Source organism: Gnatocerus cornutus, chromosome 1, assembly GCF_029298725.1.
Source record: "Gnatocerus cornutus isolate USDA-ARS CGAHR chromosome 1, icGnaCorn1.1, whole genome shotgun sequence".
In the NCBI taxonomy this organism is placed as follows: domain Eukaryota; kingdom Metazoa; phylum Arthropoda; class Insecta; order Coleoptera; family Tenebrionidae; genus Gnatocerus; species Gnatocerus cornutus.
In genome coordinates, this window is record NC_142233.1 from 30272480 (window position 1) to 30299752 (window position 27273).

Genomic DNA, 27273 nt, shown 5'->3' on the forward strand with positions numbered 1-27273 from the left:
ATCTTTATTGACTTTATAGTGTATGGTTCGATTTCACGTGATATCAAATTGATTTGAAATTTTCAACGCTTCTCAGTTGTTAATCCGTCACATAAGAGGATGGGGTGATTTCTCGCCACAGTCGTTTTAACAGCTTTTGTGCAACAATAGGTGAAGTAACAATGCAATAGCAGCAAATCATAAATGAGCGATAATTCACTCTAGCATTGCCACTTTGGGATCTAATGTAGACATATACGATCGTGGACTATTTTTATGACTTTGAGTCAGAGGAATTCTGTAATAAGATGTCATGTTAAATCACAGTGAAACGTCTTAAAACTTCTTCGTTTCCCAAAAAACAATTATTGCTCAAACTTCTCCGTTACTTATTTATTGCAGCTTTTATTATTTTTTTCTTTTAGTGCTTTTTTATTGCAGGTAAAGGTATTTGTTAAATAGTCATAAAATTACAGCTCGCGACATTAAATTTTTTATGACATTTATGTTTTAACGACATGTTAATGTACTTCCAAGCTCCCTATATGACATTATTAAATATTCCAAATTGTTATCTTATTAATTGGAGTTAGAATTAGTTTTTTACTACTTGAAATGACTTCCAATCTGTCTTTATGGTACTGCTAATCGCCTCAGTAAAGCTATAAAGTCATTGTGGCTTAATTGCGCCGCCGAAAGCCCAAATTTCGACCAAATTAGCGCACTATGGATCAGAGATTACAGTCTGAAATATGTAACTGAATGTAAATGACCTGTAGTGTTTACAATTAGTCCGGCATTTTAATGAATATTTCAGGTAAAAAACGAGCCAGTTTAGTAATTGAATGCGCCTCGGGTGGATCGTAAATCATAAAACAATTTTCAGTTAAAGAAGTTATCCTGATACCTTTCGTCTGAGTTTTTATTTCAAGTTAGACATTCCGTCTCTATGAGAACCTGTTGTTAACTTTTTGCGGTGGGGCATCTTTGACATGTTTGAATATATTCATTCCACAAACGTTATTGAAAGAAATGTGGTTCCTGGCACGACATCTATAAAAAACCAAAATCATTATATCCATACAACGAACTTGATGTATAAATACGTCCTCTTCGCGTTGAGTTTTTCTTTTTTAAGGTCCTGCTGCTTCGAATCCAAGCACTGATTTCTTTTATTGACAATTTCCTTCGGTATTGTCGTAATTTAACGAGAGTACCGACGTGCTTAAAGTAATCAGCCTAATTTCAATTCATTTATTCAGGTTGCTTGTTTTTTATTTCCATCGTAAATTATATTGGTGACTTTTTAACCTATAATGTAATTTGTATAACCTGTATCACATAATAAACGTATTCCAAGAGAGTAAGAATTATACTGCAGATTCACATAAACCTCTTTTTTATTAATTATCAAAATCCTACCAAAATAAGAATTATAGCAATTTATAGGAAACTGTTTCGAGTTGCTCTTTATATTCATATATGACTCAAAGATATTAAGCCTCGTTTTCGCGTCGAAACAGATTTTGTTCAATGTCTTGTTTATTTGTAAAGCAAACTCAAGTTATTTGTGCTCATTTAACGCAAAACTTTACGTAGAATCCAAAACTAGACGAATTTTTACCGTGCGTTATCAAATAATTGTGTTATGACCGTTTGAATTTTTGGGTAGTCGTCAGCAAGCCAAATTTTTGAAGGGTCGCGAATATTCGTGCTCGATGTCTCGGACATATGAAAAGATTCGGTTTTATCATCGTTTTCTTCAAGATTTTTTAGTTAAGAATTCGGTCTTAGATTTTTCTAATGTCAAAAATTTAATTTGGTCAAAAAAAAATTATGATTAAAAACTATGGCACATTTCTGGGGTCGATATTTTGCTTATTTTTAGACCAAACTTGCATTATTGAGGCTCGTTTTACGCAGAATTTCACGCGGATTCCAAATCCTAGCTCAAATCCACGCACGACATTAAATAACTGATTTATGGTTATTCAAAATTTCAGATACTAAATTTTGATTTTTCAAGTTTTTAATACTCGGTATCTGTGCAAATACAACAGATAAAAAGGAACGGTTTGCGCCATCGTTGTTTTTGCACTTTACTCCTTCACCGTCAGATACCCAAAATTCGATAGTTACATTTTTTGCAAAAAAAATCCGATTCAATTGATACATTTTTTTTGAGTTTTTTGTTTTTTGTCGCCACTTGACCTACCGATCTGAAATTTTGCCAGTTTATAGATTTCAAGCGGTTTTTTCAATTGGTATATGATTTAAAACTATTAAACGTCGTTTTCGCCCCAAAAAAACATCAAAAATTACCCAAAAATCTCTTCAAAACAGATTTTGGTCAATTTCTTGTTTATTTGTAGAGCAAACTCAAGTTATATGTGCTCATTTAACTCAGAATTTCACGCAAAATCCAAAACTAAACGAATTTTTAACGTACGTCAAAAAACAATTGCGTTATGGCTGTTTGAAATATTGGCAAATCGCCAGAAAGTCAAAGTTCGGAAACATCGGTGATTCATATATCAGAAACTACGACAGATGGAAAGATACGGTTTTCGCTATTTTTTAGTTAAGAATTCGTTCTTGAATTTTTCGAAACTCAAAAATTTGATTTCGCTAAAATAAAAAATTTATGACTAAAACTATATCAAACTTTTGCGGTCAATATCTCGTTTATTGTTGGAGCAACCTTACATTATTGAAGATCATTTTACGCAGAATTTTAAGCAGATTCCAAATCTGGGCTCAAAATGTAGGTACGTACGACAGTAATATTAAAATATAAGCACTCCTAGAATCTACTGCACGTGTAAAAAAATAAATCGAAACCAAACAAATTTATAAGTTAAAAAAACAGATTTTAAAATTTGTAGAGTAATATACATACAAGGAAATAAGAAAATTATAGAAGCAAAGAATTTAGGAAAATATTGCAGAAAACAGTAAAAAACTTTTTTATTATTTAACTTTCAATAACTTCGGCACAGTCAAAATTGAAATAAGAAGAATACTGAGAAAATGAAGCTAAGAAATCATCGCAGAATTTAAGAAGCTAGCAAAATGAAAAACCACATAAGAGAAACCTTTTAAATCTGAAATAGGGAACCGGAAAATGGAATAATAGCTTGAGAGGTGCATACTTGAAAACTAGTAATTTCAAAATTTAACAAATTGATAATAATTTGGGAAATTTTAAACTTTGAAACTCAATCCAAATAATGTTTTTGCGTTTTAAGTTTTAGTTAAGAATAGCTTTCCGCATGTTTTATACATTTTTAATAACAAGCTGCAACATGCAGATGCAGAGTTATCACATAATTTAATTTGAAAAGTGTCTTATCAGTCGGTCCTGAGATAAGTCGAAATTCTGACAACTTAACAGCTCAGAAAAATGCCTTCTAACAAAAAACCATTTCATTCAACTGAAATTTTAATTACCTAAACTTGAAGGAAGACTCGTGGGCGTTATTAGTTAAAAATCCTTATGACAAACGTTCTGTTCATAGAAAAAAACCTTGCAACAAAAGCTACGTTCTTGCGGTTTGGGTTCCACTAAATCACCGCAGACTTCCCATCAAATTCACCGAGATTCAGGTATAATTAAGAGCATCGTCAGCTTCCAAAAATTACGATCCCCACAAGGTCGAATTCCACTTTTCATCGGCAATCCTGTTCCAAGGCGAACAAAACAATCCCAAAGTTACCAGAAGAAACGATGTGCGACCATGTAAGTAAATACTAATTACTTTCATTCACAGTCCAGATCTTTTTCAAATAACCGTAAAGTCAACACAGGTAATCTCATCGCAGCCAAGCGACTTCAAATAAATGAAAATGACCGAATCAACCTGTTGCAGAATTCACCTGTTGACCAGACATTTTTTCAACGATATTGTTGAATTTGGAGTAATTTGCGGTTGTTACCGGTAATAAATTCCAAACCTAACGAAATAGAGCTGTCAACGGCGCTCCAGGTGGTGAAAATTTTCAGTTAACAAGAGCACGCAATTGTTTTTAGCTAAAGAGTGATTTATTAGGGCTGCAGGTTAAACGGCGGTTATTAATTAACTGAAACCGATTTAAAAGACATGCGGCGACAACTGTAACATTTTCACATAAATCCCGAAGACAATAGAGTGGAAACTAGACAATTATTAATACAGTAAATATCTGGGGCTTGGTAAAAAAGCGATCCTCGGGCAAGGAAACAATGAACAAGAAAACGTGATGGGCGTTTTATTTGTTTTAACGTTAACTAGAAATAGTTTATTGAGAAACGGCGCAAAAGAGCAATGACTGTTATTATATAATTCCAACAGATGGAACGAAGAAAGTTGTAATAAAGCAACCATCATTTTTGCCATGATACACCCAAAACTTTGTCTCCAAGTATTTAGTTTCATGATCACCACGCAAAGACGAAAATTTATGATATTTATTAATCAACAATATTGTGGGGACGTAATTATTACTTCTAGAATAAGTAAAAAATTATAAATACCAGCTGTGTATCGACATTTATACTAATTTAATATTCAAAACATCATCAACACTCTTTATTGCCACATTCATTTGCAAACAAGTTGGTGGAGCTAATTTTAGTAAATCGCTTTGCGAATTTTAGGAGTCGTTATAATTTCAGGTTCTAATTAATTAGAATACAATATCTATTTAATTAGAGCTATTAACGATCTGTATAAATAGAATGTCGTTTAATACCAACATAGAAAATCGAAAGCTGGAAATATTTCTGACTACATATATTATTTCCAATGTTACGTTTCATTGACTGATGTCTTTGAAACGGCTACAGAACTGTAATTTGAATTGTAATTACTTATTAAAGTCTGGGATAACGTCATTGTTTTGTGATTATTAAGTTTGCCAGACCGAGAAGCAACCGACGTTTGTAGTTTGCAAAAAGGCATTAATCGACGTAAATGGGCGGAAAATAAAATCTTTTGTTTGATAATTTTCTGATTTTCAGTTTTATTTTTACTTAGTTTAGAACTTAATTAAATTTTGTAGGCAATAAATCGTTCAGGCTTTCATCAGGATTGTTGACAAATTATTAATTTTCGTGCAAAAAGATAATTACATTCTGCAAGACATTGAAAAAAATAGAAAGATATATTTTTTTATACTAACCCTTTTCGGTTTTCGGTACATTCTAAAAATAAAAATCTTTAAAAACTGTCACCTTTGCTCCACAGTTTTGAAATTGGGAGCAGTTACTAAGTGAGTCTAAATTAATAACATCCGCAAATTTTATTGCTGTGTCGTTAAAACTATCAGAGTTACAAGTAATAATAGCTTTTTTGGATATTTTAAATCCATAAAAAAATCAAAAATTTATCTTGTTTAGTTTACAATTTTACAATTTAACGTAGTTAATAAGCAGCTCCAAATTACTAAGCTCCCCAAATTTGACTGCTGTGGCGTTGAAATTACCAGAGTTACAACTTACCACTTTTCATAAAAAACCGCTGTTTTCGATTCGTTTTATAAAGAAAAATCTCCAAAGTCCGTCGCTTCTCTTCTATAATTTTGAAATTTGGCACAATTAGTAAGTAGATCTAAATTAGTTCTTTTTGCAACTTTAAAAGCTGTGTCATAAAAATTATCAGTTTCAAGCTTAATTTTTTTTTAATGTTTAGTTAATCTTTAGGACAAAAAATTCCAAAATGTATTATGTTGGAAGTACAATTTTATAATTTGAGGGAGTTAATAAGCAGCTCCAAATTACTAAATTTCCAAAATTTGACTCCTGTGACGTAAAAATTACTAAAGTTACAACACAAAAAAAATCGCAGTTCTCAATTCATTCAAAAAATAAAAACCTCTAAAAGCTGTCACTTTTGCTCTATAATTTTGAAAGTTGGTGTAGTTAGTAAGGAAGTCTAAGTTAGTAAGCTCCGCAAATTTGAATGTAATGGCGTTAATATTACCAAAGTTACATATTTTATTTATTTTATGAAAATTTTCAGTCATGTTCAAAACAAAAAAAAATCCAAAATTTTGTTTTGTGTGACTTACAGTTTTGCAATTTGATGTAGTTAATACATAAACACAAACCACTAAGCTTCACAAATTTGATTGCTGTGGCTTTTAAATTACTAGAGTTACAACCCCTAATATAAATTTTTTCGCAGTTTTAATGGTTCATATAAAATATAAAAATCTCTCAAATCTTTCGCTTTTGCTCTATAAGCTTGAAATTCGGCACAGTTTGAAAGTGAATCTCAGTCCGTAACCTTCAAAAATTTGATTGCTATGCCGTCAAAATTACCAAAGTTACAAGCTCTACAATTAAAAAAAAAAATGATTTAAGCAAATTGGAGTAAACTAACAATTATAGAAAATTTAATACTGAAACTGAAACGTCGCGTTGTGTACCAGAAAATTGCTCATAGATTATCATTAAATTAAGAAGAATCTTGAAGAAATCTTTTTAGCATTGTTAAAGCTTGTTTATGTATTTTCAAAAAATAGTACTCAAAAATGTGTGCTGCAATATTTACTACCGTGTGGTTGCGAAAGTTCAAACAATTCTAGTCTGTAAATCATTCAGAAATTGGCAAACTATGAAACTGACTTCTAGTCGTAAAATTTAATCTGGGAAAACGTTGGTTTAGAAAATTTAGAAATGGTCGTCACAATAGACTTAATAAATTCGATTGCACCGCTCGACCATGCCATCTTAAAAAAAGAGAAAATCCATAAAAACACGAATAAATTTCTCAAATAAGCGAATTAATTAAATTAATTTCGATTGAAGTTGTAGATTTGCTCACTTGCAAAACTGTTTCTTTCATCACAACGCGAATAAATTATCCTTCTAATTGTTTTAAATTCACTTTTATCATATGTCATATTTATTTAAATAAATGTGTTCATAATAATCCCACACAAGCCCGTTTTGTACTAATGACTGTTTTTTATTAAGATGTTTACTTTTGTAAGATAATTAATTATAATAGAAGATAAAAAAAAATTCAGCGACAATGTCATTTTGTCACAATTAAGCTCCACGTCCGTGTAAAAATATCTGACCCTTTTACTCTTTCCGTCACGTAATCTTTACTTTAAGTTCGCAAATATTTATTTACGAAAATTAGGGCAACATCTCAAATTCCTTGAATGCACAAAGTTAATATTTTAAGAGAATTGATTACACATTTAGAATGTAAAATCACCTGATAAAGTGAGCGGATAACACCACATGCACAAAAAGTGCGAAGATTTCCCGATGAAAACCGCTAGGGCGCATGCTGAGTCCTCAGCAAATTCATTTGGTTATCACTTTCACAAACCATCACTGTACTTCACAACACAATCACTCCACCGAAAAATCATTATCTTCTTTTAAAAAAAAAAAATAGAAAACGCTTCCTTACACACCCAAATTTAAAGTGTCACTATCTACAATTTCCAACGACGGCAATATACTCGTTTATTTGATATGCAATAAACCACCATTGTTTAACTTGTTATTAACGAAGTTATGACAGCATTAAACATTGTTAAAACAATTTGTATTTTGTATGAAAAACGCAACAATTGAGGAAAAGCTGCTTGCTCAAAGTCGGCATTTTCGAAGTGTTCGCGGTCTCTGGGACAAATTTCGCGTGCGGTTAGAGATGCGGATGGACCGATACTTGGTCAGTGATGCCGTGTACTCCTTGTGTCTGTATCACCTGCTTAACGTACCTGAGAGAACAACCAATCCAGGACGACAGTACCCCACCAACCCTACTTACTATGTAGGTGATAATTACAACTTTACACTATTAACCATTTTCGATCGCGATATTGAGACAAGACTTAATTTTACACTAAGAAAATCCGGAGAAATCTTACCTCGTAACTTTGAAGAAAATTGCGTTGTGTAACAGGTTTATTGAAGAAAGCCATTTCAATAACAACTGTTCGATGAGATGCTACTTACAGAGTATTAGATGCGTATTAAAATGGTTATAAATTACATTTCTCTGTTTGGAAAATAAAAGTTGATAATGTATTTGCATGATAATGGATGGCTTAACAAAGAGACGACTATTATATGCACAGATAAATTAATGCCAGGTTGTATGGAAATTATCTAAAGGCAGAAAACTATTTTCACGCAAAAAGTTGTACCGGATTTTTATCCTCTGTGTTAGTATCAATCATTCTGGTAGAAAGTTTGTACTTAATAAATAAGTGCAAGTTTCATAAAAAAATTGTTCTTGGTTTTTACTTGCTACTAGTTGAACCTGATTTAACATTAGTGGTTATGTAGAAAACGATATTTGGCTTATTATTTGTGTTTTGTAAATAAAATAGTTAATCAAATATGAAGCTCAGAAATTTCAATTTTTGAACTTTCAGGTTTAAACAAGTTCTTGTTTTTATAACAACATTATAGACAATCCAGATTTTAGTTCTATTTGGGTTTCGAATTGTCGTTATCTGAGAGAATTATGACCCAACTTTCGTTAGGTTTTAGATTATTTCTTTTGCTGAATTCTCTGGATTATATGTAGGTACTTTTTCGTATCTGCATATCATTTTTAGGAAATAGTTTATATTATTATACCTATAAATTCGAGTTCTCACCTAATTGACCCTACTTTTACGTGATAATGCAATATGTCTACCCAAAACATTTTCCAGGTTCCAAAGCCAACCTCAGATTTCAGGTTTAAAATAATTTTTTATCAAATATTCATTTTATCAAGGCGAAGCTGAAATGAGACAACACCTTCAGTGATAAAACACATTTCTGTCTTGTATTTCATACAATATTTTTTCTAAAAAATAAACATTTAACAATATTTGGCATTTCTTTTTGGCAGATTTTGATAAACTTTTGTAACCGTAATGTTATTCTTCTGTAACCGTAATGAATCAAAGATTCAACCCTCAAAAAAATTGTATGTGCCTCTTTGCGTTATTATGCAGATTAAAAGAGTCATTTTTCAAGCTAATAGTCCAACAGAAGGGTAAAATTAATGTTTAAATAGGCATGTCTCCGGTTTTAGATAACACTGCCTCGATCTTTGTTGCGTAACACCATTCTTTATCACTTTATAACGAACTTCTTATTACGGGTGCAAAATAAAATGAAATTCTTTTAGATTTATCTTTGAAACTATTTTGAAATAAATTATGTGATTTTTCAATTATCTAGATTATTTAGGTTATTCAGATTTTCCAAATTTTCGGATCAAAATGTATTGCCACAGACGTTTGAAATTTTTAAGACAATAGATCGTTCAGACCCTTTATTACGATTGGATATCTGAAATATTTTGCCAAAACTTTGAATTAACTACGATTTGTTAAAAATTAAGAATTTTAGCTTTTTTATTTCTTGAAATTTTTCGTAATCTTTTAATTCTGTCGAACTGTTATTACCATCATTTTGACATGTTTGACAATTGATTAACCATTTTGTCGTGTTTGTCAATTGAAATGATTAATCATAAAACATGTCAAAATGATGGTAATAACAATTCGACGGAATTGATTAATCATTGGGATCACTGATTCTGTTATACCTTTTTATTCGATATTGTTCTCGAAAATAGTCGGAAATATTTCAGTTCTGGCTGTTGATTTATACCGTTTAGATTTGTATCAATCAAAGAACCAAAGAGATGTTTGAATGTAAATAATAACATTTATCAGGATTTTTCATTCCAGCGCTCAATGGTAAAATTTTTATTGTTGAAATAACACTTAAAATACAAAAAAATTATATAAAATTTCATTTTTCAACATTACCGTCATTTTGACATGTTTCACATCTGAAATAATCAAACTTAAAGTGTTAGTATGCCTTGACATCCAATCAAATTTGTCAAAAGTGGGGATAATACTATTGGCGACACCGAAATGAGAATGAGTTTTTCGTTTTCATGGATTTTCTCTTAATTTCCATAATGTAAATCAGACTTTGAGCAGTGGCGTTTTTTTTTATTTTTCTCAAACCATTTTATGTTAGCTATACAACTCTTACTAATCAGCAGCCACTGCTCTTAGCGACCGGTTTTCTTCAAATTTTGCAATGACACTTGGCTTTTCGACTACAGTGCAACATCTAGCCGATTTTAACTAACTAGTTATTAATTGTCATAAATAACAATTATAAGTGCGCCTATGATTTAAAGTGAAAATTACGCTAGTCAATTTTGCCGTACACATTTCGTTGTCGTCAATAGTACAAATTAGGTCAGAAATTTTACACTTTTTAATAATAAAATAGCTTTGGCATTCAAAATTATTATGATCGATTGAGTTTCAAATTATTATTTTTTTAAATCATTTTAGCGTGAGTGCATAAAATTTTTTCAATTTTTTTTTGATTACCTAGCTTCTTTAGATTATCAGAATTTCAAAAATCTTCAAATTCTTAAAATCTTTTCAGTTCTAATCGTATTTCTACAGTTTGACTTTTTTAAGACTTGATCCCTCAGACAATTTACGATTAGTCCGATTTTGCAAATATTTAGAATTTTAGCGTCAGCAAATTCTTTTCTTCACGTATCAAACTCATTTCCATTTCTTAGAATTTTCTACAACATTTCAATTCCTCTGATTCTTTAGATTTGTTTGATGCTTTGGATGGTAGAGACTTTTAAATTCTTTAGATATTTGTTTTTTAGAATCTTCAAATTGTTTACATTCTTTAGATCTTTTGAATCTTTTAGCTGGATCTCGTAAATCCTTTGATATCTTCAAATTATTTTTTCTAAAATTCTTAAATTCTTAAATTATATTCTTAGGCTTAATGTCATTTAGATTTTTTAGCTTTTTAGAGCAGTAATCTAACTTCTAAAAATGTTGGCGGCCGCAACTAATTCCTGATGCTAAATCTGAAGTCCTTTTTGTTTCATCATTGCTGGGTATAGGACCCCCCTTTTTAGTGTGATTCAAATAGAATTCCAACTCTGCGGTTTCATTTCGCAAGCGGTTTAAAAATCCGCGGTTCTGAACGACCTCTAAAACGTCGCCTATTAATTACAACCAATAATTACAACTTGTCGTTTATAACTAGCAACTCCTCTGGCAAAAATGCGACTTAAAGGCAAAGAAACACGCCTTTTCCATGTCCCGCATTGTTTATAAAGAAGCAACAATGTAAAGAATTTCACCCAGTAACATATACTTGGTTGACCCTTTATTGCGTAAGACGCACAGAACTAAAGATGGGTGCGTACTCGACAAACGAATATATGACACATTCGCACATTACATTCATAAAGTAAACAATACCGAAATGAATGGAAACAACCGTCAATCGTCGGTATGCATTTTGTACTTCCGATGAGCACAAAGCAGCGGAACTACAGCCCACAGCCCCCTTCGACCATGTACTAACCTTTAATTATCCGTATATTTAATATTATGAAAAGCTAGATGTTCATTAATAACCACCGTACCAGCATAAATCACTATAGACAGACCGAGCTGCAGACAATACATCCTAACGAGATATTAGACATGATGTGGTTTTTATCATTGGACGCATTAATATAGAAGGGTGTCTCGACTTTTATACTGATAGTTTTGTCCACAACAGCCGCAAGATTACGTAAAAATGCGGTAGAATTTATGGGACGTCCTATCTTTCTGTTTAAGGATGTTATAAATGAGTGAAATTACGACAAAATTAAATTAAGTTAAATCTGACGTTGTTTAGTGATATTTTATGCAAATTGTCACATTTATACTTCCTTGAGACGTTGAGAAAAATAAATTACCTCGTTTTAAATAATTATCAATCGTTGGTTAATTTCTTTATAAAAACTTTGGTTTCGTCCTGATTTAAGTCTGTTCCATCGGAACGTCGATTGACATCGAATCTCAGTTAACGTTCGCTTTATCAGACATCTGATCAACATAATTCACGATGTTAACTATCTGGGTATCGACTTATCTAAACGCCAGGAGCACTCCAAACTAGTTATTATAGATGCTTACCTCGTTCGTTGTCTGCTTCGTCGTTGGAGTCTCCTCGAAAAAACTTTTTGAATGAACTCACAATAGTTGGGTTTAATTGTTTCATTAACGAAATATACCTGACAACGAATCGCTTGTCATAAAGTCTCACAAAAAATCGGCTTTTGTGGACCGGTCAAACGCCTCACTCGGATCGTTTCCAAATTTTCTTACAGAATTGGTTCTTTGAAGCGTGAAATCGAGGAGAACTATATTCCGAAAGCTTGACGTTATGGATTCTAAAAATATGCTTTTCTTACATTATTTTATAATGTTTAAAGTGTAAGAATCTAATATCCACGGCTTTTTTCTCGATTCCCGGTATAACATCCGATGGCTATCTCGCTGATATACAAGTTTATAGCTTGCATGACATTCTAAAACGTCGCATCGGAAGTTTTATGCCCGATGGTGTAATAGAATTTAATCTAATTTCCCGGTTTGTTATAAAAACTAGATTTCCCATTGAAACACCTGCAAATACATGACTAATAATGTCGTGGAACAATGGTGAAACGTGTCATGTGTTACAAATGATATTTCTGTTTAACTTGTAACTATTTCATGACGTTTTAACCGATATATCTTAAAAATCTGTCGTCACGACATTGTTGCTCATCTCGTTTTTGTTGTAAGATTTAGCCAAGTTCGTTCACTTGAAAGGAGCGCCTGCAGGCAGACGATTATTAGAAACTCATTTAATTGACGAAATCTATTTTGGGAACATTTTTATATCGCACCATCTACAGGTTGGTTTTTTGCACGTATAACTGCATTCCATGTGACTCATTACATTTTATTACCTTAGGGAGATAAAATGAGTTATATAACTAAATTTATGTCACAAAAGTGGATGTTGGTGAAATCACATGAACAAATTTGTGTCAGAAGGTGGAAAGGCGTTTTTGGTGTGTCGACTCTATCTGAGTTAACTTGGTAAACTAATAAGTTTTAACATTGTCTTATACATCCTGCTTTGTTATCTAACAGATAAAAGCTGGTTTATGAGCTTTTATCTTGGAACACATCGTGTCATAAATTCTGTATAAACACTTTGTTTGCAGGAATTTTAACTGAAAATCTAAATTTGTGTAAAATAACTCAATCACGACAAAATACGGGAAAATGTCTCTATTATCAAAGAGGGAGCGCAGATTTTCATTGACAAAAAATTAATCTGATAATGTCAATCAATTACAAGGTCTTTTTAAAATCAGGAAATGTTATGAAAAGGTATCAGATAAAATACCTAAATATTGACTTTGTCGCAGAGGAAAGCCGAAATGCAATGGTTCTGTTGTACATTTTTATTCGACATTCTTCTCGAAAATATTCGGGAAAATTTCTGTCATTGCTGTTGAGTTATATAAATTTGGTTTAGATTTGTATACCGTATAAATTTTGTAGCAGTTACGGAGATCCGAAATTTTAAAAATGGCTTAAATTTATAAATTTTGCCGTTTTGTAACGTCTGTAGATTTTAAAGAGAATTCTGAATTAATAATAAAATGGCTCATTCATATCAATTGAAGAAGCTTACCAAATTTTATGTCGATCGATCAGAGAGAAGCGAAACTCTTTGCTTTTCTATACAGCCACAATACCACAAAGAAGAAATAAAGACAAAGAAGTAACATCATTTATGAAGACTTGAAAAGAAGACAAAAATTATACTCTTTGTTCTGAAGTTCAAAATATGTAGCACTTAAAGCAATAAAGAAGAAGTGTTATTTTTATGAATACATAGGTAAAAAATATTATGAATGAAAGAAAATCAACAAATTGGTCAATTATACATCCAATTTGTTTCTTTAAGACTGTTTTCCAGTAAAAGTTAAATAAAAAAAAAAACATGAAACCTTTACCTCGTTAAATACAAGACGTTTCTTGAATAGTAAAGTTTATTTAAGCGACTACATTTAATTGTGATAAGATTGTAGAAACAAACATAAAAATTGTATTTAATTAGAAATGTGCAATGCCCGTAAAGAAGCTCACAGTAGTGAAACGAATGGAAAATTTTATTCACCTTCCTTTGATAAACCTCTAATTAATTGCCGAATTTAATATCTTATTAATTTTTATTTGCAATAAACATTTTTTATTGAATTTTATTTGTTTTTTCTTTCAGTTAAAATGTTAAATCTCACCAAATCCACATCAATCTCCTTTCCATATTTCCCCAAAGCCAATCGATTTTCCATCAGAAAACCTCAAAGTTTACTTTCAGTAAAGCCGCCCCAACTTTTACATGTTGACCCCGAGTACATAAAATCTCCGGAATACTAAAGCATATCACTTCAACGCGGCTACTGTTCTCAAACTTTAACTTTACACCTGATATTCCGTGGATCTAATACGCAAGCTTATCAACCCCTCTCCATTGTCGAATCTTCTATCTTCCAGATGTTGCAGCCAACATCAAACTGCAATTAGCAATCAAGAAAAAAAGTGCAAACGACAACCAATTCATCAACGTCGCGAAAATATGGAAATAATGAAAGTAATATTGCGTCTAGATATGAAATATGTTTTTATTTACATTTAAATTAGTCGCCTGGAACGTCTGCGAGATTTCCTCGTTATCATGTTACAAAATATACGGATATAACTGGCAGTAATAAGCGGTATGAGTTTGTCAGTTGTGTAAAATTCCAGTATTAAGACCGCAGGTTTCGGATTACAGAGGGATAAACTTCTTTGTATAGATTGGTTATCTCAGGTGACTCACTCAATGAAAATGAAAAAGGTTACCCTAATTTGCTACAAAACTGTCTTACTTCCCGAAGAGAAATTCAATATCATCGGCAGATGGCCAAACGGCCCGCACGATTTTTTGCTCGTTTTATAAAAATCAAACTATTTGACAAGTCAGTTCAGTTTTCCAACTGTCAATATCGTCAATTTAATTTTACAACAAATCACTTGTATAGTTGTAATGTTAGATAGAGCCGTGTTAGTTTCTGATGAAATCTACAACATGTGGAAAACGTACTTTCGTCCTGATCCTCCTCCTCCTAGAACTTTTCGGTAGATATTGACTTATTTCTAGTCGTTGGTTAACATTTTTTATACAATTTGGTAGTTTGAGAAGCTGGTGCCGATGCGGATCTCACCACCCCAAGATTGTCAAAGCAGATACTTGCTCCATTTGTTTGGAGTGGGTGGAAAACGCCCATTATGGGACTGTTTGCCTTCCTTGCAAACACCAGTTTCATGGAATCTGTGTGGAGCCGTGGCTAAAAAACAACAAATCTTGCCCCAATTGTCGTACACCCGTTTTCTTTTAGTGTTATGGCTATTGTTTGTTATAGTGTTTCTTTGGAGAAGATATGAAAAAAAAATTTAAAAAAAGAAGAAGAAACTCCAAAGATTTTGAATATTTGAATCTGTTGCCAATTTTCAGAAGGTGGTGCCATCTGTGGGTAAACCTGCAAAGTTTCTAAAAAACGTCGTTTTGAGACTTCAACGAATTGTGTAAAACGATATTTAAAATTAATAAAAATGATTTGTTAAAACCATTATTTGTGTTATAAACTTTGAATTAGAAATAATAAAAAATTAAAATAATTTCGTTATGCAACCAATAATACACTCAATTGTACTGCAATTTCCAGTTTTCTATTTGCTCTTGATATCATTACTTTGTTTAGTAAATAACAGCTTGTACAAAATAATAATTTATTTAAAATTTCCATAATCTACCATAAATCGTTACATTATGCGTTATTTAATCAATGGAAGAGTTGCCGACTTATTTTTATTCTTCTTCCTATCCTCATCATCGCTAAAGAACTCCGCCAAATTATCACCAGTCGCAAAACAATCCGCATTTTTCACTTTCTTCCCATCTTGAGTCTTCGAAATCGTGGAATAAATAGACATTGCCTGCAACCTCAAGTTAGCACAACCAATTTAACTTTCAACAGTTTTACCTGGGCAACCAAACTAGAAACATCCCCGACATTTGACGGCAAAATAAGCGTATTATTCGTCTTTGCAAGTTTATCAAATGCATGAACATACTGTTCGGCTATACTAAGAGAAGCGGCGTTCGGCCCCAAGTCTTTGTTCAAAGCCTCAGCCACCAGTTTCAAACCGCCGGCTCGGGCTTCAGCTATTGCTAAAATCGCCGCTGCTTCACCAGCGGCTTTGTTGATCTGCTCTTGGCGTTCAGCTTCTGATGCTAATATCCGGGATTTTCTTTTACCTTCCGCTACGTTGATATCGGCTTCGCGAATACCTTCAGATTCGAGAATAGCAGCGCGTTTTTTACGCTCTGCTTCTACTTGCATTTGCATGGCCTCTTGAACTCGTGGTGGTAGTTTGATATCGCCTTAAACAAAATAACAGTTTTTGTGGTTTTATAAGAGAGGAACTTACGGATTTCGTAACGCAAACATGTCATGCCCCAAGCTTCACTTGCTTTGTTTATAGAATCAACAATGGAAACGTTGAGATTTTCTCTTTCCCTAAAAACTTTGTCTAGTGAAATTTTTCCTAGTTCTGATCTCATAGTGGTTTGTGCCAGTTGAGTTATGGCAAATTCTGGGTCTTCAACGCCGTAACTAGCCAGGTAAGCATCCACTATTCGTAAATAAAGCACCCCATCTATGTTTAGAGTAACATTATCAGATGTTATGGCACTTTGTTTAGGGATGTCAACAGCAATTTCTTTTAAACTTTGAACATATTTCACCTTATCCACGATCGGAATTAGTACATTCAAACCAGGCTCTAATATTCTATGAAATTTACCCATGCGCTCCACAACCCATGCCTAAAAAAAAGGAGCACTGATGAGACAACTTTACACATACCAGCAAACTTACTTCTTGTTGCGGCACAAACATGACTACAGTGTTAAGCGGTGTGTACGACCTGTACCGCACTGGAACCAAACGAACTGTATTATTCTGAATAGATTCGCGAATTAGGGGTTGCTACAAAAAAACAAAATGAGTGAATACATGACTGGAAACTCAACAATCATACTTGTAGTAGAGTTCTGCAGGTGTTTATAAACCGTCTAGACAACATTTTTCAAAAATTTTCGTGTTACAAAAAGTTGTCATAACCTTAAAAACCGGAAAATGTGACGTTTTTGATTTTGACACTGACAATTCGCGAGGGCGACCTCTGGCGGAGCGCGCCTAGAACTATAAAATTTTAAATTCCGATACAGAGTGAGTCATGTTTGTTTGGAAATCTCCAAGTAATTTTCCCTGCAAACAAAACAGACGCTAGTGAAATCGGAATATGAACGCGTTGTTTTTATCCGAAGCCAACAAATTAAAGAATGCGCAGTTTTATTTGGAAAAAAATTGCACTCTTTTGGAGCGGATTTCAAAATACGAAGACGATTTGGGTTTGGTGAAATATCACGAAGAATTGGAAAAAAATCGGTGGGGCGAGTGTTCTTAGAAACTTATTACGACTTTATTGTTGTAGGAAGCACGAGAATAATTTAATAAGTGGTGAACTGAAGAGCATTTGGAAGCAGCTTCAGGCGAAGAAGATTCTTCTTCAAGAAAACGTGGCCGAATTAGGTAAATCGCACTAAATAATGAAGTCTCCACACTTTTAGATTTTTTTTAGATCTTCACTCATTTAAGAAATGCATGGTGGAAGTCCAAGACAAGCTTTACACTTTGCGGATGAAACTGATATCCACCAGCGAAACGTTGGAGAATCAAGAAAAAACTTTACGAGAAACCACAGAAATATACAACAAAAAGTTGGAGGAATGGGGAAAACCCCTGAAAATATCACCGAGTCGTAACCACACATCAGGACCACAAAACACGACGAACAACCACAATGAAGTTGCGGTTTTCATGAATTTCGTTAATAAAAGTAACGGGCATGAAAATGGGTGGTCGAGTGAAAACCATCTGCTCTTCTTGAAGCTCCGTCATAAATATACGAATATAAACGATTTAGTGGTGAATTTAAATAAATTACTTCCAGATATTAGCGTTGAAGATGTTGAACAACACGAAGAATGGTATAAAAAGTATCTACTGTTAAAAACTCGCAAAAAAGAAGCTCTTAGGAACTGGCGGGAGGGCAAGAGCAAAATTAGTAGTCAAAGCAAAGTTGAGGAGCCTAAACCAGAGCCTGAGGTGAAACTAAAACCAAGAGATGAAAATATTCGGGAACAAATTGCAATGTGGAAAGTAGAAAAGTTGATTAATAATAAGAATCGAATTGCATTAAGTGTTTTAGGCGGAAAAGGAAGCACAGAAGGGGCGAATAAGAATGCAGGAACTAATCAGAGCTGAGAGAATGAGACTTATTGAAGAAGACCAGAGGAGGCTAAAGTGCCAAGTTAAAAAAGAGGTGGCAAAGTGGAAGGAAGAAAAAGTGATGCAGGAGAAAATCCAGAAAATGCGAAAGGAATTGGAGGAATGTCACATAAAGAGAGTCAGGTAAAAACTACAATAAAGTAAAAATCAAGAAAATTTTGAGCACGTATCTTCCAGAGCCGCGACTGCCAACAAAATGATTAAGCAGTTCCAGTCACAGGACGATTTGTTTATGGCTAAAATCCGATCCAAAAAATTAAAAGAACGAAATAAAACTAAATCTCGCAGTAAATCTAGTTATATGGTTGAGAGAGATTTCGACAGACTCCTGAAACCAACCAAGCAATGGATCTTAAGAACAAAAAAAGATGATTTTCCAACAGAGCCGTCTCTATTTGTTCCGAACATTAAAGAAGTTCCAAGACTGTGAGTATGACGATTGACTTTTCTTTTAATTAACAGTGTTCTTAGGAAGGTACCTGACTGGCGCAAAGATAGTTAAGTTTACAATGTTATTAATAAAATATGTTTATTGTAAAGAAGAGTGTTTCAAATGGTGTATAAAGTGACGTCAGGAGTGTGAACACTGGTAATAATAAAACACAAACAACTATAAAACAAATATATACAAGGCAAAGATCGGCGAGTCAAAATCGATTGACAAGCGGACGATCAGATGAGGCAAGAGGGCTGTCGTCAAACTGTCTTAAATGAATCTAGAAGGACAAATTAGTTGGTGCTGTTTTCTTTTCCTGTTTTTACCTGTAAATGTAAGTTGACTTCCGCGCACCGACTTAAGTACGGGAAGTTTCCGCCTGTTTTCAAATGAGCAAGTTTGGCACTTGGATAGCATTTATACAGTTCTTCTCTGACTGCATTCGATAAGGCATATTCATCAAAAACATCTATAATAGTAACGGGAATGTCAGCGAGTTTGTGAGCTTCTACATACCCCCTGAGGCAATTGAGAGTCAGTCTACTTGCAAGCTCAGTCTGGGGAAGACTTTCCAGCTACAAAAAAATCTGTGAACATTGTGTTGGTTTCTATACTAGAACTTACTCTTTCTACCATAAAATCAATACCTTCCACCATTTTAGGGTCGACTTTCTCAGACCCAAAGTTGCTCATCAACATTCGTTTTAGAACTAAAGCTGGCAGCATCCAGAATATTGCAGCAGATTCATGATTATTAAAAACGGCAGTATCAGTAAAAGTATTGCACAGAATCAAGGATGCAACTCTAGGACACTTGTGGGTATATTCAGCGAATTTTTGAGCCAAGTAACCCCCTAAGGAAGCCCCAAATATGTGAGCTTTGACTATTCCTAAGTAATCCAACAGTTTCTTGAAACCTTCACACCATTCTTTCACATTCCAATAAACAGGGGCTTCCGCCGAGATCACTCTTATTCCTTTCGCAGACAACGCAAGGGCTTGCTTAAAAAACACATCTGCAGTTCCTGAGACAGGAGGAAGACAGATCAATGGACATTCGACTTTTTTGGGGCCACAGTCATAAACTCGCCAACCCTTAAATGATCGTTACAATTACTAAAACAGTGTTGTTGTGTTCAAACCTTTGTATTGTCTGAATCTACGATTATTCTTCGCAGAGGAACACTACTTCTAAAACTTAAGTATTCTTGAGATTGGGATAAGTCACTGATGTAGCTCATTTTTCAGTCTTGTTGTGAGAAAAAGGTTGCGTTTGTAACATCGGACTATTGACGCAAGTTATTATTATTCACAAAAGTTCTTATCAAAAATAGTTAATCACTTTATGGGTATCTCTCTGCAAATCCATCTGGGGGGTTTTGACTGATAAAGATACCAAAATACCCTAAACGTAGGTCACTATTGATTGGAAAAATACTAAAAACACACTAATGTTGACTGAAAGGTCAACAAATTAAAAGAATTGCGTAACACAAGACTTCTTTGGTATAGAGTGCACACCAAATATTTGTAATTCATCGTGAATCTAACATTTTGTTTCTTGATAACGTCCTTGAGATAGTAATGTCATTCGCCTGCAATTTCACATTCCACTAAATTTGTGACATTGGCTGAACGCCATTGGATAATTTTAAACCAATAATATTTAAAAATTTGGCGCGCAAGTTAAAAACCGCCTTTATTTACAGTAAAAAAGTAGTTAATGTCGTTGTTTGACTCAACTGTGATGATTTTTGAACAATAAAAACAAAAATTTAACATTTTTTGTTATTTTTTGTAATTTCACCTTTCACGAGCGTAAACGTCAAACCCATATGTTTATGTTAACCTTAAAAGTGCAATGTGACAGTTCGAACACCCCAAAACATGAAAAAATACCACCAGCTCATGCTTTTAATCATCTCCGTGATAAGTTTAAGCTTATTCCTCGTCTACCGCCACGAATACAACCGCCTTCATTACGTCTTAGAAGTGTTTAATTTCTTCGGTCAACCGTGCAACATCTCCAATTTGCACGAAGCTGAAAGCATTCTGAGCCACCACGATTGGGGGCCTTCTCCACTTTGGCAAGAACATGAAAGTGGTTACATTTACTCTGCATTTTTGACGCGACAGAATGAAGCTAAAGCCTTGACTTTGATGAGCGATGAAAAAACGGTCCCCCGCAACTGCTTTTTTTGGTTTGAAGACAAAAAGAAACCAGTCATTGGAAAGTTCAAGTTTTCGAAAGTAATGAATGATGATAATGTACGACTAAACTTGTATTTTTTTATTTGCGAGATGAGTAGTTCTGATCACGTGCCCTATGCAGTTTCTTTCAGTTTGAAGATGAAGAAGGAAAGCGAGTTGAAGAAGATTATGTTGACGAATTCCTTCCAACACCGCGTTCATAACAATATGACAATCTGCATTTCCCCGTCGATTTACAGCAAAAAGCGATTCGTGGAGTTCCTCAGCTATCACAAGTTGACGGGGATCGAGTCGTTTATTTTTTACAACAGAGATATTCCTCATCGTTTGGTTAAAATCATTACTAATTTATCAACACGATTGGGGCTCCAAGTTGCATTCTTGCCGTGGAATTTCCCGAAAGGAGACTCTATGATCACACGCTTCGCGGTTGAAAATGATTGCTTGTTACGCACTTATGGGCAAAGTTTATATGCAGCCACTCTGGAGCTCAATGAGTACATAGTCCCTACACACGTTTACGGCTTCGATGTTTTCATGAAGAGCATCAACACGGACTCGGAAAGGATCAGTTTACCCGTACAGAAATTCTGCATTTCCAACACGGAGAGCTCTCGACCAATTTCGGTGATGAATGTTGATGTCGCTGAAGATTACAATTATAATATCGTAAGATATATTTATAAGAATAACCAAAGAAAGGAAGATGTTACCACTTTTGCAGTGGACAAAGGACTTGCAACAATACACAAATATGTGAAATGTGCAGCAGAACCTTCGAGGACGCGGCAGGATAAGACGATGATGAAATTTTCCATAGATCTGACGAGGTCCACGCTTTTTCAGCTTTTCACGCACAATCAGATATAAGTGACAATGTATTTATTGGACAAGATGTTGTATTGTTTCCACTTTTATATCAGGAATATTTTGTACAACTTTTAGGGATTTTGTAGCAGCCATGACGATTATTTATTATGTCTAATCAAAATGGAAGATGAGATTTTAAATGTACAGTGAATAAAACCACGAAAGGGATTTTATTTGTTTTTTTTTACAACTTAAAATAAAAAATGGACCGGCGCATCCACCATTTTTAGTAAATTTTATTTCGTGTAAAAAGAGGCTCAAAGTGTCGAAGTTATTCTACCGGAATCAATCTCCAAACTAATTCACTGATTCCTTTACATTTGTCGCTTTCAGACCACAATTAACCCTTCGAAATATCTCAGATTTAGCCGATTACAAGTCCGTCTGTTTCACTGCAATTATAATAAGTAGAATGAAATTTTGTTGCAAAACATCCAAGTTAATTTGTCTCGTTATAATTGAAATTTAATTTCATGATATTTCGATAACATCGCTTATATTGAAGTGAAGTCACCTATAGCTTGCCGGAATGTAATAATTGCGAATATACGACGACAAATGGAATAATGAAGAGCATCCATAGTGTCTGATTTAATAATTTCAGAGAAATTAATAATAATTGTATTATATTGAATTGACAGACTACTTTGATGTTGCGCATTTGAACCCTGTCTATTGTTAAAACTTGCTATTGTTTGCTGGCGCTGAAAATCGTTGCTGTTGTTGACTCGTGCTCTATTACAGCACTTCCCAAAAGTGTTGCCTAGAAATATGCAAAGTGCTAAATGGAATTGAACACAATAGTATGCGAAGTTCGGTTTTACCACGTTATTAAAAAATAAGTTTATGTCTGATTCCATAATAATCTGTTTTGCGATATCGTATAGCGTCTATAGTAATAAAGTAAAACGGCCGCTTGTCACTGTCAAATAAATAAATTAATGTCAAAATACAATTTAACCTCCTGTGCGTTATAAATTTCTTTATCGAAACATGAACATTAAGATGTATCTAATACCTTTGAATGCTTACGTGTAAAGTACATCATAATAGTGATGATACAAATAATTCATAATAACATAGTTACTGTTTCATAACAGCATAGTTACCGTCTCATAATAGCACAGTTGCCATTAATCCATAATATTCAACGTTTTTATGCAAACGAAAGCAACTCCAAAGACCAAAATTAAAAACATTCTGAAGATCTGAATTTATTTATATTAATTCTAACATAAAATATCTTGGAAAATGTTTTTCTCGCTGTTTCATCGCGTTGAAAACTTCCGTCAAAAATTGGAAATTTGCAGAACTGTTGAGTGGTAACATTGTCACCTTCGTCCATGTTTCGATAAAGCTTTGTATTTACTACGGATATTAAGTAATTCATAAAAAACTCGGACGTTAACAAGTAAGGTCCTCGTTCATTATGAATTACTTAATATCCTTCTCAAATAAATAGCTATTATACACACTTCTGAACTTGGAGAAAAGATTTCTTAACTTTGAGCGCTATTTCATTCATCTATCCAAGTTTTTTTTGTTGCACTTTAAATGTAAACAAAGTTCGTAACCACAACATTAAAAACGGCGCACTTTGAAGCCGTCACAAATTTCGATCCAAATTTGATTCTTTTGAAAGAAAATTGTCTTCGCTACAATCGAACATAAAGCCTTGTATGTAATTCGTACATAATTAGACTTTGTAGACTCCTCAAATTTATTGCCCTCGTCTATAAAAACTTAAATTATGTAGTTATTTTTACATAAATATCTATTTTAATCATTTTAATCAAAAATTTTATAACATAATTGTTTAAAAAAATTACAAACGTGAATGAGTTGTAAAAGTGAAAAAGTGTTGAACTGTTTAAATTACTGACAATTTGCTTCGAAAAATGTTGAGCGCCGCTGGATTTGAGCTCTATATGGCAACTCGTGCCTACTTAACGCTAATGCACATTTAATTTGGTAAAAATTGGCTAATTCCTATTCATTTTGACTCGAGCGGATGCTGGAACGATGCATTGGGAATTCTTGTTCTATATTAGTTGGTGTAGCTCTCATTTCATCCTCGGAGGAGTCAATAAAGCGAAGCTCAATTCACACCGGCAAAATTACTGTCAATTTTATTCGATTTTATGTCTTCTGAAATGGTTCTCCGGCCACACAAAATTTGAAACAAAGTTGTAATCTTTTAAACTGGAGCAACTTACAAAAGAAAACGAAATTAATTGTTCGTTTGTTAATATTTTCGTTTATTGAAGTTCGTTCTGATTTGGATGGTTTGGGCAATGTCTTTTTGGTTGTATTCTGGTGAACTCCCAGTGTAAACCGCGTTTGATTGAATAGTAAAATTGCTGACTAGCATAAAGTGGTGCAGCAGTAGGTGTCGACCCTCTGTGCAAACACAATACATAAGCCGACAAATTAAACTTGGGATCGGGTTTGTGAATAGCGACATTTCATAAAAAAGGATTGGACACATTGAATATAGAGAGAGCTTCTCCAGAATTAATCCTTAATCGGTGAGCTTTCCTAGATATTGATCCTAACTCGTCATATTAGAATTCTAAATAGCGAAACTTGGATCCATGGACTCTTTTTCTGATAAATTGGTACACAATGTCACAATTGAATCGTTGTACCGAAGCGGTGATTTTCAGTTCTCTGTTTCTCAAAAGGTATAATGGGTGAAGTAATCGGCTCATTGCACCCTAAGTGTCTGAAAGACCAAGTAAAGAAGTGATTGTGGGGAAATGGCTCGGAATGGCGAGAGGAAGAAAACCGCTCGATCGGAGTAGGTTGGATTGTGTTCTACTGGTGGCGGCGCGATACTCCTATTCAGCCCACAATTAGCGGCTCTAATGCACCCTAACTGTCTTGTTAACTACATCCAATATCAAAAACACGCACTTTCGACGAGGAGACAATCCTCGCAACTTTTAACAAGACACACTTTCTTATCAATAGTATGAAAACTAGGAGCTTCTTAAAGTGTGGTTGAAATTTTCCAAGAAAAGATTACGTTGTTTGCGCCATTTTTAGCCCACAGATTGGAAAGTACAGTTTAATATAAAAGTTGCAGACTATAAATTAATTAAAATCGTCCTGATATTCCAATCAGTTTTCCATTTTTGTTCATGAACAAAATTTCCATCAACCCATTTAGTTAGCAACTTCTCCCGATTAATTAATCCGAGTTTTTGGTTAGTTAGAGGACACATAAAAGCCGGGTATGCAGACGTCAAACCGCATGATAATAGGTAATGAGCGGGTTATTAGTAACGTCAGATGGTTCTGACAGGACTAACTTCGTCTCCTGCTGCGTGGAGCCAACCTTATACCAACAATATAAGCGTAATTACCCACCAATATTATAATATGTCTTATTACGGTTTCTGACGCACCTTAGACTTGTCTTGTCGGTTTCGTGTGTCACTTACAGGTTTCCACTAGGACATGTTCTATTTCGTGCAAAGCTTCTTTGTGGAGTAAAAAATTGAATCACGCTGATTGTTGAGAGCGACCGGAATCCATTACTGAGCTATTAGGTTGCAAACGCTCAAAGAAGCGCTAATGTTTCGTAATGGCATACATTGTCCCTCAATCCTTCAATCATTCTCTCTGTGCAATAAGCTCTTTATATGTTCTTCAATGTTCGAGCCATTTCAAACTTAAGGCGGAATTTAATCGTAATGACATCGGGGAAACAAAGAAAAAATTTATTTGCATTTATATAAACGTTTTTTATTAACACGGTTGCGAATTATAGCGTAAATTTAATTGGGGAAGATTTACACCAAGGGAATTTAATAAAGAAAAAGAAATTCAAGCGAAAGTCTGTTTTATTCGTGAACAATAGAAAATTACTGGTTGCCTATACAAATATAACGATATCAAAAATGTATTATTCAAAACACAAATTAGGATAAGTCAGGAATAGAAAACGGCTCTACTAAATTTTAGAAAGTTGCTTACCTGCTAAAATTTTGAATTTTCAGAAAAATCAAATTATTTAGTCATTAGCAGGTAACTCAAAAATGGACCCCCGCTAATTCCAAAGTACTTTTATTCGTCGAAAGCGTAAAAAGAGAAAGTGGCATTAACAGTTTGTGTGGTAAAAATATTATAAGCCTTTGTTACCGGCATTCCAAAAATTTAAAAATTAAATTACACTTTTGGGTTTTGAGATAAAGTGAGTGATTTTCGTCAAAATAGAGAAATTTCATCAACTCACGATCAGTTACAGAACTTTAGTTACATTATAAAGTCACAAAATCGTCAAAAATTTCGTAGTTTGAAGCAATAAAAGCCATCAAATTTTCATTACAATTTTGTTGGAACCCCAAAAGTTAATACAGTAAAAATGGTGGATGCGCCAATATAATATGACATTGATAATAAAAGTTATAAAGAGAGGAAAACAATTAAACAGCTATATCGTTAAATTCTTTTCTGTTATGATTTTAGAACCAAAGAGCTTTTTATTTTTATTTTACAAATTTTCAATTCTCAGATTTGACGACAAATATAATAAAAAATAAAAATTTTTAACCGTTGTTTAAAAAATTAGCAACTGAAAAACTTAAGCCGAAGATAAGTGATATCAAACTCGAAACAATTTGATTTAACTAAAAGTGAAACTATTCAAAACACAGAATTTAAAAAGATTCTCAGCAATTTCTGTACCCAAACTATCATGTTATAAAGAAAATGTAGACGCGATTAAATATTTCGAGTAACTAGAAAAAAGTAAAATTCTTAGTCCTTAAGAAATCTAAAGAAGCAAACGGAGCAATTCTTAGAATAAAATCTGGTCGAAAAATATAAGAAAATACAAGAGTTGGAGGAATCTTGAAGATCTGAAAATTTGAAGGAAATTAAAAAAATTCAACGAATTTGAAAAACTTTATAATTCGAAAAAAATTGAAGAGATGTAAAAAAGCTGCAGAAATAAATCTAAAAAATGCGAGAAAAATAAATTAATAAATAAATTCAAAAGATTAAAGCTTAAGGATAAGAAAATGTAAAAGAATCAGAAAAACACCCCTTTAAAAAGATGAATCTTTAAAATATCCAGAGTACATCAAAGATATAAGGTTTCTGAAAAAAAAAAATCTAAGAAACTCAAAGATTTGCAGTAGCTAACTGACCAATATTATAAAAGAAAAAAAAATTAAAAATAAAACAAAGAATTTGTACTCCTCATTTATTTTGAATCGCACACTTCAAGATCATAATTTGTGAATATTGTGGGGTTCTATAGCAAATTTGAGAGGATTTATACATTAGATTGTACATAAATGGGTACTTTAACACCCAAAGACCCGTTCGTGATACGATTCAATACATAAATTCTCTCAAATTTGCCGTAGAGCTCCACAAATTTTACAAATTATGACTTTGAAGTGTGCGATTCAAAATATATAAGGAGTCAATACTGGAAATAATTTAAAAAATTTATAAAAT

At 33.4% G+C, this 27273-nt stretch overlaps 5 protein-coding genes across 6 annotated transcripts in view; 2 read left to right on the forward strand and 3 right to left on the reverse strand.

The window, feature by feature from the left end:
- Positions 1–14285, reverse strand: part of Wnt2 (Wnt oncogene analog 2) — a 40553-nt gene extending 26268 nt beyond the window's left edge. The window contains exon 1 of one of the 2 annotated variants that reach the window (XM_088035118.1): positions 14127–14285. In XM_088035118.1, the coding sequence (XP_087891244.1) occupies positions 14127–14152 (26 nt within the window). In that variant the 5' untranslated portion in view covers positions 14153–14285. Of the gene's footprint in view, positions 1–7187; positions 7694–14126 lie in introns of those variants that run through there. The other variant, XM_088035115.1, reaches the window with a different exon arrangement.
- A 1355-nt stretch (positions 14286–15640) lies between these two features.
- On the reverse strand, positions 15641–17110 carry Stoml2 (stomatin like 2). The gene is made up of 5 exons (XM_088043261.1): positions 16972–17110; positions 16809–16919; positions 16360–16756; positions 15912–16312; positions 15641–15864 (listed from the first exon to the last, which is right to left on the reverse strand). Exons 1-5 carry the CDS (start codon positions 17014–17016, stop codon positions 15703–15705), a joined length of 1116 nt encoding a protein of 371 aa, XP_087899387.1. The 5' UTR covers positions 17017–17110; the 3' UTR covers positions 15641–15702.
- Positions 17111–17218: 108 nt separating this feature from the next.
- LOC148181521 (coiled-coil domain-containing protein 112-like) lies at positions 17219–18864 on the forward strand. Its single transcript, XM_088043251.1, has 6 exons — positions 17219–17381; positions 17428–17525; positions 17575–18155; positions 18205–18407; positions 18462–18710; positions 18756–18864. Exons 1-6 carry the CDS (start codon positions 17236–17238, stop codon positions 18784–18786), a joined length of 1308 nt encoding a protein of 435 aa, XP_087899377.1. The 5' UTR covers positions 17219–17235; the 3' UTR covers positions 18787–18864.
- LOC148181522 (maspardin-like) lies at positions 18795–20312 on the reverse strand. The gene is made up of 4 exons (XM_088043275.1): positions 19863–20312; positions 19345–19815; positions 19047–19295; positions 18795–19000 (listed from the first exon to the last, which is right to left on the reverse strand). The coding sequence occupies exons 1-4, from the start codon at positions 19959–19961 to the stop codon at positions 18932–18934; spliced, it is 888 nt and encodes a 295-aa protein (XP_087899401.1). The 5' UTR covers positions 19962–20312; the 3' UTR covers positions 18795–18931.
- A 219-nt stretch (positions 20313–20531) lies between these two features.
- On the forward strand, positions 20532–21969 carry LOC148181523 (uncharacterized). The gene has a single exon (XM_088038079.1). The coding sequence runs from the start codon at positions 20608–20610 to the stop codon at positions 21799–21801; it is 1194 nt and encodes a 397-aa protein (XP_087894205.1). The 5' UTR covers positions 20532–20607; the 3' UTR covers positions 21802–21969.
- The last annotated feature ends 5304 nt before the right edge of the window (positions 21970–27273 follow it).